The 15228-nt window shown below is 44.5% G+C and overlaps 1 protein-coding gene across 1 annotated transcript in view; it reads right to left on the reverse strand.

Annotated features, from left to right (window-relative positions):
* MCCC2 (methylcrotonyl-CoA carboxylase subunit 2) overlaps window positions 1-15228 on the reverse strand; it is a 208250-nt gene that overhangs the window by 162416 nt on the left and 30606 nt on the right. Inside the window, exon 3 of the mRNA XM_068106084.2 lies at window positions 8923-9007. Coding sequence (XP_067962185.2) covers window positions 8923-9007 — 85 coding nt within the window. The remainder of the gene's footprint in view (window positions 1-8922; window positions 9008-15228) is intronic.

A 15228-nucleotide genomic window follows, 5' to 3' on the forward strand; every position in this document is an offset into this window, starting at 1 on the left:
TTGGAGGAAGCCAAGTTTCTCCTCGGCATGGTGCATGGAGCCCATCGGTCATAATTCAGGGTCAAATACATCATCGTATCGGTTCCTTCTTGCCAAATGCGGATGAACAACCGAAATTCCTCCAAATTTATTTCTTAGATCCACATGACAGCGTACAGTTGAGGATGCGGATACTCACCAATGCTGGTATTCACCGTGATGTAGTTGGAGCATTAGAGACCGTGCTGAGACAAGTGAATCCTTACGTTCACTCGTTCCGCATGGCACGCGAGGAAATAGGCAATTTGCCAGAGGCGTTCGTTCTTATTGATCCCAACAGGAGACCAGCTGGTGAACATGAGAGGAGGTTCAATGGTCAAATCGCTGATGAAGTGGGTGTCGTTGTGAAGAATACTGTCGATCCTCAAGCTACAGCGCGTCACATTGTATTGAAAGCAAGAGGAGGAGCGCTGCAAAGTATTTCTGAGTTGCACCGTTCTTACGACGCACTCCAGTATGTTCTCTTCTTCCCATTCGGAGATGACGGATGGCAGCCCGAAATGAACATGACCAATGGCAGGAGATTGACTGCCATGAAATACTACTCCTACCGAATAATGAACCACGAGGATGAGTTCAACTACCTCCTCAGAGGGGGGCGTCTGTTCCAGCAGTATCTTGTTGATATGGCAGCCAAAATGGAAGGCACAAGATTGGCGTTTATAAGACTGAACCAGGCATCGCTGAGGTCTGCTACATACAGTGGCTTCACTGATGCTCTCAATGACAATGACGATTTGTCCAACATCGGACGCCGCGTACTACTGTCATCGACATTTGTAGGGGGGCCGAGGTATATGATGGAGCGATGTCAAGATGCCATGATGTACGTAAGAAAATATGGTAACGCGACCTACTTCATCACTATGACGTGTAATCCAAAGTGGCCTGAAATCTCCAATAACCTGTTTCCTCACCAAAGTGAGAATGACAGACCGGATCTCATTGCGAGAGTGTTCGAGTTGAAGAAAATGGTGTTCATTAAATACCTCACTGGATCAGAAGGCTTCTTCGGGAACTGTATCGCTCACGTTGTGTGTGTGGAGTACCAAAAGCGAGGTCTCCCTCACATACACTGTTTGCTGTGGCTCGATGAAGCTTCAAAGCCGAGACCACAAGACTATGATCGATTTGTACAAGCTGAAATACCAGATCCCGATGAAGATCCAGAGGGACACAGACTGGTGTTGAAGCACATGATCCATGGTCCATATTGTTCCACAGCAACTGGATGCTGGAAGAATGGAGCATGCAGACACAGATACCCGCAGTCATATGCTCCGTACACACGGTGCGGAGACGATTCGTACCCCATATATAGAAGAAGATCCCCAGAAATGGGAGGATTTGAAGGGCACCAAGAAGGGAGGCAACGACGACCTGTTACAAATCAGTGGGTGTTCCCCATAATCTCTATCTCCTGAAAACGTTTGATTGCCACATCAACGTTGAAATATGCTGCTCTATAAAGTCGATCAAGTATGTTATTAAGTATGCCATGAAAGGTAGCGATCAAGCTACGTATGCACTGCGCACAAACGACGAGATAACGGAGTACTTGACGGGTAGATACATTGGACCTTCAGAGGCTGTTGCCTCCATTCTTGGATTCTCAGTCCATGACAGGAAGCCGGCCGTTATCCGTTTAGGAGTACATCTGCCAAATGAACAACAGGTATTTTTTGCTGGGAACGTTCGTGAACAAAGAAATAATCCCAATATGGCCAAAACCACGTTGACAGAGTTTATGGATCTTTGCAGACGTGACCATTTCGCTAAGACACTGTTGTACGTGGATGTTCCGAGATTCTATACATGGACCAAGAAGAGATGGCAACGAAGAAAACAGGGCAGACCGGTGGAGGGCAACCCTGGAATGTTTGAGGATGACATATTGGGACGAGTTTACACTGTTTCGCCGCGTACTGGTGACCTGTACTATTTCCGACTACTCCTCCACCACGTGAGAGGGCCGACTTCGTTCGAAGTCCTGAGAACGTGTGATATTGTCATTCTACCCACATTCAAAGACGCTTGCAGAGAAATGGGTTTGCTGCAAGGAGACGCTGTCTGGCGCGAGACTCTGGAGGATGCTGAGAGGACACGCCTTCCCAGACCCATGAGGGATTTGTTCGTTGTGCTCCTCACACAAAGTGAAGTCGACAATCCATTGGATCTATGGGAACGTTTCAAGGACGCTATGGCTGAAGATTATCTTCTAGCTCATCGACGATCTGCAAATGATCCCAATATTGCCATCAACGAGCGCCATCATGACTTGGCTCTATCGTATTTGCAGCAGAAACTGCAATTGTTGAACAGAACTGTTGCACATTTTCACTTGCCGACTCCAACGACTGTTCTTCGTCATGAAGGGATTGCCAACATTCACCTACTGAGAGAACTCCAATACGACACGGAGGAACAACAGCGAATCGTAGACGAAAGGCAGCTTCTGCTCAATGATGAGCAGAGAGTTGTCTATGACTTTGCGTGCGGTTGCATCCGCACGAATCAGTCATCAATGATTTTCATTGACGTGCCTGGAGGCACAGGGAAGACGTTTCTTATTAACCCGATTCTCTCTAAAGTGAGAGCGAGTGGAGAAGTTGCCCTTGCGGTGGCCTCATCTGGCATAGCTGCTACCCTCATGCCTGGTGGAAGAACAGCGCACTCAAGGTTCCAAATCCCTCTGACACCGAGGGAAGATGGCGTATGCAGCATCGATAAAAATTCCACTATCGCAGACCTCTTTCGAAGTACAAAACTCATCGTGTGGGATGAGTGTCCTATGATCAGGAGAGAGAGTTTCGAGGCTGTGGATCGCACGTTGCGTGATGTATGTGACAAAGACGAGCCTTTTGGAGGGATCTTGACGATATGCTGTGGTGATTTCCGTCAACTTCTGCCCGTGGTGAAAAGAGGGTGTGATGCTGACGTTGAGAATGCGTGCATAAAGAAGTCCTACTTATGGCAGAGCTTTGGAATGTTTCACTTGAGAACTAATATGCGACTGACCGACGGAAGTGGGCAGTTTTCAAGATTTTTGCTCGACATCGGCGAGGATAGAATCGAGAAAAATGCGGATGATGAGATAGATTTGCCAGAGGATATACTGCTGACAGCGAGTGGGCTCGATGAGTGCATCGATACCATATATCCATCATTCGCCAATCCGATGGAGGTTTTTTCAGCAAGGTCTATATTAGTGCCCCTCAACGATATGATGCGAAACATCAATTCAAGATGCATCACAAGGTTCCCTGGTGCTAGCAAGGAGTATGCTGCGTTCAACAGTGTGACTGAGGGTACTGATGCGACGCACTTCCCAACGGAATTCCTACATTCCGTTGAAGTCTCGGGATTGCCGCCGCACAACCTCGAGCTCAAAAAAGGATCCCCTATCATTTTGATGCGGAACTCGGACCCTCCGAAACTTTGCAACGGGACGCGCATGATTGTTGAGGACATGCTTCGAAATATTATAGTTGCGAGGATCATAAGTTCAACGTTTGAAGGCGAAACTGTAATGCTCCCTCGGATCCGACTAAATCTGTAGGAAGCTGAGGATATCCCTTTGCAGCGCTGCCAGTTCCCCATACAATCCTGCTTCGCAATGACGATCCATAAGGCGCAAGGGCAAACTATGGAGAATGTGCTGGTCTACCTGGAGAAACCGGTCTTCCAGCATGGTCAGCTGTATGTGGCGCTCAGTCAAGGGAAGAGGAAAGAGAACGTGCGAGTTTATGTACATGGAGGATCGTCGACAAAGAACATCGTCATCAGAAGTGTCCTCTGACAACAAAATCGTGGTAGTCCACGGGTCGCGTGTTTTTTCTAAAAAAAAAACCCAAAAAAAAAAACGTGATCGGAGATAAGGGCCGAAATCACGTGTCACAGATAAGTGATTTAGAACGCTGGAGAGGTGAGCCTTATGGCTTGCTGGCCCAAATAATCTCCCTGATGATGTCCAGCGTTCGCTTTAGTTCTATTCTCATATCTATTCAAACTGACTGACCCAACGGGTCATGGGTCGTCTAGTAACTAATAAAAAAAACGAAGAAATATCTCTCGGTAATTTCCTGAAACATATTTTACTTCCGGCTAATATGTTGAATGAAATAAAAACGAAGAAATATATGTCGGCATCATTGTTGACGTTTTTGTGACGACTATCATCAAACGAAATAGTAATATATCATAACGGAAAAGCAAAAGCGAATTTTTAATATATATCGACACATTGCCGGCGGTGTCATGTTGGGCGGTGTATGATACACCATGACGCGATTTTAAAAAATATATCTCTGCATTTTCCCGCGTGTGTGGATTGTTCTCAATTATTGCTGACACCGAGTCTAAAAGTAAAACCATCGATAAAAATGAAATCATATGGTGAGTTAGATTGGAGATAAAGGCGTGAGAGAGACTCAATGGCCTTGAAGTTACAGGCCTTTGAGAATTCATTTCGTTCTATAAACGGCAACTTTCATCGGATTTTCTTCCCGTTTTTTTTCAACCGAGTCTAAAACTATGTTAGCGACTGTGAAAAATGAAATGATTTATCGAATTTGATTTGAAATAAAACTGGGGGAGAGCAAGACACCACGGGCCTACAAAACAGGACTCAAAGCTATGCGAGTTAATAAAATGGTGGATATTTGTTTATAGCCACTCCCAGAATGGGTGGAGCTATGGGTGGAGCTACTCTGCAAACCGAGTAAGCCACACCCCGGACAGACACCCAACAGATAGACAGACAGACAGACAGAATCATCTACGGCTATTATAATATAGATATATATATATATATATATATATATATATATATATATATATATATATATATATATATATATATATACATACATACATACATACATACATACATACATACATACATACATATATAAATATATATATATATATATATATATATATATATATATATATATATATATATATATATATATATATATACATACAGTCACGTGAAAAAGTAAGTACACCCCATGTAAAGTTTTGACTTTTTCAACATATTTCAACATTCAGCTATTTGATCTTCATTTCAACAATATTGATAGATAAAGGTGATATAATATAACAAATATCATGAAACATTTACATTTTGTAGTCCATGGTATAATTTAAATAAACATAAATGCAAATTTCGCATGTGGAAAAAGTAAGTACACCCCGACATTTATCACTACTTCAAATACCTAAAATTAGAATCAGGTGCACCAGCTCAGGTAACATCGTTAGAGAGGCTCTTGGAGGAACCTGTCTTATTTAAACCTCAGACATTTAGGTTGGTTTGCTGTTTGTTGTTGAAGTCTGTGGCATCACCATGCCTAGATCAAAAGAGCTTTCTGAGGCCTTCAGAAAGAAGGTTATAGATGCCTACGAGTCTGGGAAGGGATTTAAAAAGATCTCCAAAGAATTTGAAATCAATCATTCGACTGTCCGGAAGATCATCTACAAATGGGGAAGATTCCAAACAACTGCCAACTTGTTCAGGCCAGGCCGCCCCAGCAAGTTCAGCCCGAGAGCAGACCGCAAGATGCTGAAAGAAGTCTCGAAGAACCCCAGAATGTCATCACGGGACCTATAGGTAGCTCTTGCCACTGTTGATGTCAAAGTGCACGAGTTTACCATTAGAAAGAGGCTGCACAAATTTGATCTACATGGGAGGTGTGCCAGGAGGAAACCTTTGCTGTCAAGAAAGAACATCAGGGCAAGACTAAAGTTTGCCAATAAACACCGAGGCAAAGACCAGCACTTCTGGAACAATGTGCTCTGGACAGATGAGTCAAAGGTAGAGCTATTTGGCCACAGTACGAGAAGACATGTTTGGCGAAAACCAAAGGCAGCATTTGACCACAAGAACCTGATACCAACTGTAAAGCATGGTGGTGGAAATATTATGGTTTGGGGCAGCTTTGCTGCATCAGGGCTTAGGCAGCTCACCATCATAGAATCCACGATGAATTCTTCATTGTACCAGAGGGTGCTTGAGGATAATGTGAGGCCATCTGTCGGATAGTTGAAGCTCAACCGAAGGTGGACCTTGCAACATGACAATGACCCTAAACATACCAGTAAATCCACCAAGGAATGGCTGAAAAGAAAGAAATGGAGGGTTCTGGAATGGCCAAGTCAAAGCCCAGATCTAAATCCCATCGAGATGTTGTGGGGGGATTTGAAACGAGCTGTGCATGCAAGAATACCCTCAAACATCGCACAGCTGAAAGAATTCTGCATGGAGGAGTGCGCAAAAATTTCTCCCAGTCGATGTCAGAGACTGGTAGACAGTTATAAGAAACGCCAACTTGAGGTTGTTTCTGTCGAATGGGGCAATACCACCTATTAGAGCCAAGGGTGTAGTTACTTTTTCCACATGCGAAATTTGCATTTACGTTTATTTAAATTATACAATGGACTACAAAATGTAAATGTTTCATGATATTTGTTATGTTATATCACCTTTATCTATCAATATTGTTGAAATGAAGATCAAATAGCTGTATGTTGAAATATGTTGAAAAAGTCCAAACTTTACATTGGGTGTACTTACTTTTTCACGTGACTGTATGAATATATATGATATATACTGTGTTATAAGAAAGTTTGTATGTTTACACATGCACCTGTTATTTAAAATATTGCTTTACCCAAATTTATTTCGCACCTTCGTGTTCAGGCCTCAAGTGAGTATGTTGCTTATACACTGACTGGGTTTGTCCCGGGAGCGACGGAGTAATATATATTGTGAGGATCATATGTTGAGGTCATATGTATGCAAGCTAATAACGGAAACTGTGTATTCCCTTGGTACGCAAGGCCAACATTCTCCAATTTGTCATGCAGGAAACGTTTATGAGAAAATACATATTTCATTGAATATCATGCGGACAATGCCGGGTACTTTTATTAGTATATGTATGTATATATATATATATATATATATATATATATATATATATATATGTAATTATGTGTGTATATATATATATATATATATATATATATATATATATATATATATATATATTGTTGCGGATCTCCTGAAGCCCGTTCCTGTTACAAAGGGGATTAAACCCCTTTTTTCCCCCTGGGTCTTCGGGTCCGCGAGGCCGAATCACCACTTCCCGGCAAACGTGAAAAAGGGTAGTGGGACAAATTTGCACGTACCTTTAACTCACGCTGCCACGAAAGTGGGGATCGAGCCTCGCACAAGCCACGCTTAATCGAGTACGCCCGAGCGGTATGCGTATCACGTGACTCGTGCTGTTACTTTTATTGGAACCCGAATCGAGCGGTTTTATTCGTACTATGCGAAGCAAATATCTGGCACACCTTTTGTTCTCAAACACAATTCCATTTATTTTTCCAAAACACATCTCACATACACAGCATCATCTATCTAACTGATTTCCCCTAAAACTCGTGCTTCCCTCGTCATCCCTTTACAATATGCACTCCCTGTTCTTTATCATCCACCTAAACTACCTACGTCCCCTCTACAGTCCAGGTGTCACTACTTAATCCTCATGTCCCTAAGGTCTGCTAGATCCCTGACATCATCCTAGCCCTCCCTCGGCTAGCTTCGGTGCCCCATGGAGGCAACCATTGCTGGCACCTCCATGTGCCTATCACTGCCATCACCCTAAACTTGTGCTCATGGGCCCCGCGCATGTGAGGAATGGTGACACTACCATTCCCCCCACGTGGGGGACACTACTCTTCACAGTCCGCTACACTTCGAGCCCCCATCTCTGGATGTGCATTGTCACGGCTCGGCCTCGAAGGGCTGAGTGATCCATTCGGGTGGTTGGTCGCCTGTATGGGGTGTCCATCCAGCATTTTCGATCCAAGGGGGGAGGTATGGATGGGCCGAGGTGCAGGGCTCCATCCCGGCGCGGGGCCTCGCGGTCCCACGCACGATGGCCCAACCGGCCACGGTCGGAACGCCGCACCCGATAGGGTGCGCGGCTCCGAAAACTCCTACCTCCCCTTGAACCTCGCCGATTTCCTTTGCCACCACGGAACGGCACCAACCATACACAGTGTATGTGTATCTATATATATACATACACATACATACATATACAGTGCATTGAGAAAGTATTCACACCCCTTGACGTTTTTCACATTTTGTTGTGTTATAGCCTGAATTTAAAATGGAATAACCTGATATTTTTTTGTCACCGATCTACACCCAATACCCCATTAATGACAGATTTTTTTTTTTTAGAACTTTTTACAACGTTAATGTGAGTTTGTCATTGTTGAACTTTTTGAACACCTAACAAATCCACCAAACCATAAAATGGTTACAGTTTTGATGTGAACAACATTGAGTCACCCTACTCACCAAATGACTACACTTTGAAAAGAATGAAGACAACTTAGTTGATAAAGTGGAAACTTCAAAAATGAAATTGAATGTTCATGCAAAATAAATAAAGATGTATCGACTTAATTAAAACCAGAATCGTTATATGCATGGCCAAATCTAAACAGGGCAAAGAGGATGGCAGATTAAACCGAAAATTATGGATTAAAATAGCATTGACTGTAAAGAAAAAATAAATGATTGATATATTCAAACTTGGTGGTGTAATTATTAGAACTTCCACTCCTAGCATGGAAGGTTTACGTTCCATGCTTCCTTGCTTGATGCTCAGCATTGAGAAAGGATAAAGCACAGACAAACCATAGGTTGGCAACTATTGTGTATGCTTCATGGGTCTAATGGCCTCCCCTCCTGCAATGAAGTTCCTTATAAAGGAACATTTTTATTATTATTATTATTATTATTATTACAAGGTAATGTGCACGGTTAAGGCAGGGTCCATTCATGCTATATAATGAAGTTACCCTGGATCTAATAGTTTGTTTATCCTCTCTCTTGGAAGAAGTTTGCCACGTCCCTTATGCACATTCCTGGCCTTTTCACCTCCACCTGGGAATGCAAAAAAAAAAAAAACTGCATCAGGATGACGGAAGCTTAAAACTGCACATAGGAAGGATGAACATAGACCCATACATAATCTGAGAAAGAAATCTCATCATCAACAGTCTTTAACCGCAGCAAGTAAAAATAGTAATTAGAATGGCACTTAGTGGAGCACATACCTCAGCCAGGCTGAAAAGTTTACCTTTTCTATCCACTGATAAGCCGGACCTGCATCCGGACCTGAATCAAAATCTAATCAGCTTGTTCTTGTTCCCTACCCAACTCATCCACCAAGTTTTGTCATAATCCGTCAGTAACTTTTTGAGATAATATGCAATATTTTGTAATGGCCCAGTCACAAAATGGTGAAAAATAACCGAAAATTATTGATCCGGATTTGGATCTGGATCTTTACCAAAATCGAACCAATTTGTCCTTGTCACAAACACAACCTATCCACCAAATTTCGTCTGAATCTGTCCATAACTTTTTGAGATATCCTTGTCACAGGCAGACAAACAAATAGACAGACAGACAGACAGGAGTGAAAACATAACTTCTTTCCACCTTCGTTGGCGGATGTAAAGGACAGTAGAAAGAGTGGGCATGGGGACTGGATAAGTACGACAACAGCAGGGTCGAGCAATGTAACCGAGGTATACTTGGGGTGGATATATGGCATGCATTAACTCTTCCATCATGAAAAAAGCAGATTTTAGCTCTTCCATCACGAATTAAGCCCCATCAATAAAATAGAATATATAATCTGATGTGAATGTATCAATGGATATGCCTTCACCCATGTTAGATGTCAACCCACTGATTACATTTGACCTCATTTGATTAAAGGTCACATGCGAGTGCGCGAGAGAGAAAAGAGTGTTACGGTCTGTGACCTTTCTTTTCTCTCTGATGCGACTTCTTCCTCTTCTCTACCCCCCCCCCCCACCCCCCCTCCCACCCCTTGAGTTAGACCAAGTGGTTCGGCCCACAGGGGAGAGAGAGAGAAAGAGAGAGAGAGAGAGGGAGAGAGAAGAGAGAGGAGAGGAGAGGAGAGAGGCAGAGAGAGAGAGAGAGAGAGAGAGAGGGGCCATTTTGGAGGAGGGCTCATGGCGGAGTGCCTTTTCGTGTGTTGTGGAGTTTCCAGCCGCAATCTCTCCACCTGAAGGTTGTGCCTGATCAAACCCCTGCGGCCGCCTCTCTACCTGAAGGTTGACTTTGATCGAACTCTTGCTGCCGTACCTCTGCATTGGGGCCTACCGCTGGGCCTGCATTGGGGCCTACCGCTGGGCCTGCATTGGGGCCTACCGCTGGGCGTGCATTGAGGCCTACCACTGGGCCTGCATTGGGGCCTACTGCTAGGCCTGCCTTGGGGCCTATTGTGGGGCCTGCCTTGAATGCCGTGCTTATTCGAACTCTCGCTGCAGCTCCTCCAGTTCAGATCCCGGACCTGGCCTTGAGTTTATATGGGAGGATACAGTACAGCTCACATCCTCATCGCCTGGGTCTCTCCTCTTCTGACATCTTCAGGACCACCGGACTGTAGGTCCTCCCTTGGGACTGGCCAGATCCCGAGGGGTTCCTTCAGGTCGCTCTTTTCCTTTACACGAGCAGCACCCTCCAGCCCTGGCTGCCTACTCTTTCCCTCTCGTGCTGGCCTAATCTGGTTTTTCCCTCTCTTCCTCCTTCTTTGTTTCCTCTTTCTTTCTGTATAGGAATAGACTTTGATTGTTATAACTGTTACAGATTCGTCACTTCCATTGTTGTGGTTTTCATCCACTGTAAACATTTTTGATTCCATGTTCTATTATTGTTGGCGTTTAAGGGAGATAGGGATTACTATTTCCAAAAGGTAAAAAAGTTAATGTTTTAAATGAAACCGGAACCGGATGATGACGAAGATGAAGAAGAGAAAGAAGAGGAAGAAGAGGAAGGGGAGGAAAAAAAGGCGGAGCGAGTGAGTCGGAGAAGAAGCCTAGCTGCTTCGAGGTCTGGAGCGAACGATTGGCGAACGAGTCACGAGTGAACTTTGGGTTTCCCAGGAAAGGGATTCCTGCGACAGAGTTGTTATCGCTGTGACAGATCAACCTGCGTGTCAGGTTTTGCGGTTGATTCCGAGGAGAATCATCGTAGTGCCATTACGCCTCGAGAACGGGCCGTCGGCCATTTTGACTCGCGCGCTTTGCGCTTCGCTCAAGGTTTTTCACCGCTTCAACCATTTTCACCGCATTCAGACGTTAATCTGGTGTGTGTGTGTGTGTGTGTGTGTGTGTGTGTGTGTGTGTGTGTGTGTGTGTGTGTGTGTGTGTGTGTGCGTGCATGCGTGTGTGTGTGTGTGTGTGTGTAACATGGCTTTTGGAGTGGGAAATCTGCGGTTCGCCGATTGAGAGCCGTCAAACGTCCAAACCTAAAGGTGTGATTTCCCCGTCGCTTCTCGAGGACACCTTCGTCCATCTTTGGCAGTGTAACTGTCAACCCAACGGGATTCTGGTCTCGATACGACATCGTACGGACGATCACTGGAGTGGAATACGACTTTGGCTTGATGCCGGAATACGACTTTGGCTTGATGCAGGAATAGAGACATTGGGAATGTTCTTATTTTCGCTCACTTGGAGCACAGTGAGTTTTATTGTACGAACCTGATGGTACCATCATAGGAAATATATATTGGTTGTACAATTGATTACTATTGTTTTTGTGTTGTTATTCTTGTGTGACCTCAATACAATATTTGTTTGTTGGTAACAATTGGTGTGGTTTCACCATTGATCTTTGACACAGAATAACACATCTTTCTGCCGTGACTCCTCTCGGGGCTCGGAGGTACACCGTGACCGGGGTTTGGGGAGGAGCACGTAACAGAAATTGGGGGCTCGTCTTTGCTAACAGAAATTGGGAGCTCGTCTTTGCTGACAAAATTCCCTAACATTCGTCCGGGATTAAATTCCCTAACATTCGTCCGGGATAGAATTCCCTAACATTCCCAAAATTCCCAAATTTGGAATTTTTCTAACATTCCAATATTCCAATAGGTACATTCCAATACTATGTTCCAATATGTACATTATGTACAATACATTCCAATATGTTACCAACAAACAATATTTGTTTGTTGGTAACAATTGGTGTGGTTTCACCATTGATCTTTGACATGATCTTTAATTGATCTTTGATTGATCTTTGACCGGGATTAAATTCCCTAACATTCGTCCGGGATAGAATTCCCTAACATTCCCAAAATTCCCAAATTTGGAATTTTTCTAACATTCCAATATTCCAATATGTACATTCCAATACTATGTTCCAATATGTACATTATGTATAATACATTCCAATATGTTACCAACAAACAATATTTGTTTGTTGGTAACAATTGGTTAACAGAAATTGGGGGCTCATCTTTGCTGACAAAATTCCCTAACATTCGTCCGGGATTAAATTCCCTAACATTCGTCCGGGATAGAATTCCCTAACATTCCCAAAATTCCCAAATTCGGAATTTTTCTAACATTCCCAAATTTTTCAAAAAAAAAAAATTTACATTTTTGTGTGAAGGTTAACAGGTGCTAACTAATAGTCACCATGGTGTTTGACGCAGAAAAGTTTGCGGCGTCCCCTAATGAGGCACAGTTCCAAGCGTTAAAAAGATCGGAACTCATGATATTGGCCAAATATTTTAACTTGGAGGTCCGAGTTAGTACGAAGAAAGCAGAGATTCAGATATTGGTGGTGGAGTCTCTAGTGGGACAAGGAACATGGGAAGAGGTAGCCTTGGATTGGTTACCCGAGGAAAAAGGAAATATGGAGCTCCGGAAAATGGAGATGCAACTGCAGAGCCAGGAAAGGTTAAAAGCAGAGGAAAGGAGAGCTGAAAAAGAACTCGAGGAAAGAAGAGCAGAGGAAAGAGCAGAGTAAAGGAGAGCTGAAAAAGAACTCGCGGAGAGAAGAGCAGAGGAAAGGAGAGCTGAAAAAGAACTCGAGGAAAGAAGAGCAGAGGAAAGAGCAGAGGAAAGGAGAGCTGAAGAAGAAAGAAGAGCAGAGGAAAGAGCAGAGGAAAGGAGAGCCGAAAGGGAGTTAAAGGAACGTGACATGGAGTGTCAGAAGGAACTTAAACTCAAGGAGCTGGAATTCATGGGAGAACGGAGAGAAGTAGTATCCATGCCGGCTAGTTCGACAACCAGTCAGAACACTTGGGATGTTGGTAGGCATGTGAGGCTAGTTCCACCCTTCAATGAAAAGGAGGTAGCCAAGTTTTTTTTACACTTTGAGAAAGTGGCTCAAATGCTAAAATGGCCTGTGGGGTCCTGGACTATGTTAGTGCAAAGTGTTCTGGTGGGTAAAGCTCAATATATCTATTCGGCTTTATGGATTGACCAATGTGCAGATTATGAGATAGTGAAGAAAACCATTCTCAAAGCCTATGAATTGGTCCCTGAAGCTTACCGGCAAAAATTCAGGTATGCCAGGAAGAGGGAGAGTGAGACCCATGTGGAGTTTGCCAGAATGAAGGAAACCATGTTTGATCGGTGGTGTGACTCGAAGGGGATTGGGAAAGACTTCAACCTGTTGCGACAATTGATCTTGGTGGAGGAATTCAAACAGTGTGTCCACGCAGACATTAAAGTACATCTGGATGAAAAGAAAGTACCAGAGTTGTATGAGGCAGCAACCGTGGCAGATGACTATGCCTTGACACACAGGATGGGGTTCCACAAACCTAACTTCCCACCTCGAGTTAGCCAGGGGTTATGGTAAATCAGGTTCGGAGCACAAATATTCATGGAGGCGGCCTAGAGATGACTATGCGGACAAATCTGATACCGCGACTTTTAGGTTTCAGAAGACTACAGTTCCAAGACAGACTTATCTTCCAGGGGGCCCGAGGCAGACCACGAGTTTTTCCTCCGGACCTACTTGCGCTTTTTGCAAGAAACCTGGGCATTTGATGTCCCAATGTTACGCCCTGAAAAGGAAAAATCATGAGCGGAGTCAAACTAGTGCAACTCCAAATGCATTGGCAAATGCGAGAAATCGTCCTTGGAGGACAGTGCCTTGTGAAGGTTCCCATGCCAAAGTTACGGCATCACAGAACGACCTTGTTCAAGAGGGTGTTACGTGGTCCCCTCGGTGAATACCTGGTCTCGGTGACCCCCGGACCGTGAGAGGAACTTCGACAGAAAGCTGTATTATATATGCGCTTTCGCCACGCAATCCATATGAATTTCACCCAAGAGACAACTGATGTTCAAGGATATATTTCAATGGTAATGATACCATACAATTTCAATGATACAACCACGGAGATTTTCCCCGAGCAATCAACAATACACAACCATCAACAATTCCCAATCCACAATCAATTCCCTATGATTAAGATGGCCATCTTATATATGTGTGTCCCGGTGAGTACTCACGACCCCCTTTTGGTCTCGGTCCCGCACAATGTCTCTGGGCCCCTCCTGACCAAGATGATGGTCGGCGTCGCCGCACTCGGGCGGTTGAACGAACCCCGGGTGGACGTGTTTCCACCGGGCAGGTATCGTACCACTACCAGGCACCCCGGCTGCAGCCCCTCGTGGCCACACGAAGCGGGTACGGGAAAGCAAGCCAAAAGCCCCACGCCGCTTGCAAGGCGTGTTAGGCCCCAACGGGCGACCCGTACGCGTCTTTTTAGACGGTGTCGCGAACGGCGCCAAACGCTGGGTCGGTGCACGGCCACACGACAGTTTGACGTCCACCGGGCAGGTATCCGTCCCGGTAACTCCTCTCGCCAGACAGGCTCGGGAACGCCGCTTTTCCACACGGCTCAATCAATCCCCCCTTTCGTCGGAGCGGGGCGAGGAAGAAGAATACTCGTCCTTTTTTTCCTCGTGTCTTTTTCTCTTCCGTTTCCGGTCACTTCCGTTTCCGGCCACTTTTCAGAAGGGCTCCTGACCCTCCAACCACAACAACTACACAACAACTACAACCACAACAACTTAATATACTACACACGGATAAGCAAAGACCTGAATGGTAATTCACATACATTCACATAAATATGTAACACTCCCCCCCTTCAAGAAAGAAAGTTTGAACCCAGCGAAAACTTTCTTTGCCGGCCAATTTGGAGAAACAAACCAGATAACTCAACCCCCCCACATTATCAGTTAAAAATAAAGCAACCAAAATTTCACCACAACCCCTCCAGATTACTCACTCTGGACGAAGCACCAGCAACGACA

This window comes from Myxine glutinosa, chromosome 2 (assembly GCF_964187855.1).
Source record: "Myxine glutinosa chromosome 2, kmMyxGlut1.1, whole genome shotgun sequence".
Classification (NCBI taxonomy): Eukaryota; Metazoa; Chordata; class Myxini; order Myxiniformes; family Myxinidae; genus Myxine; species Myxine glutinosa.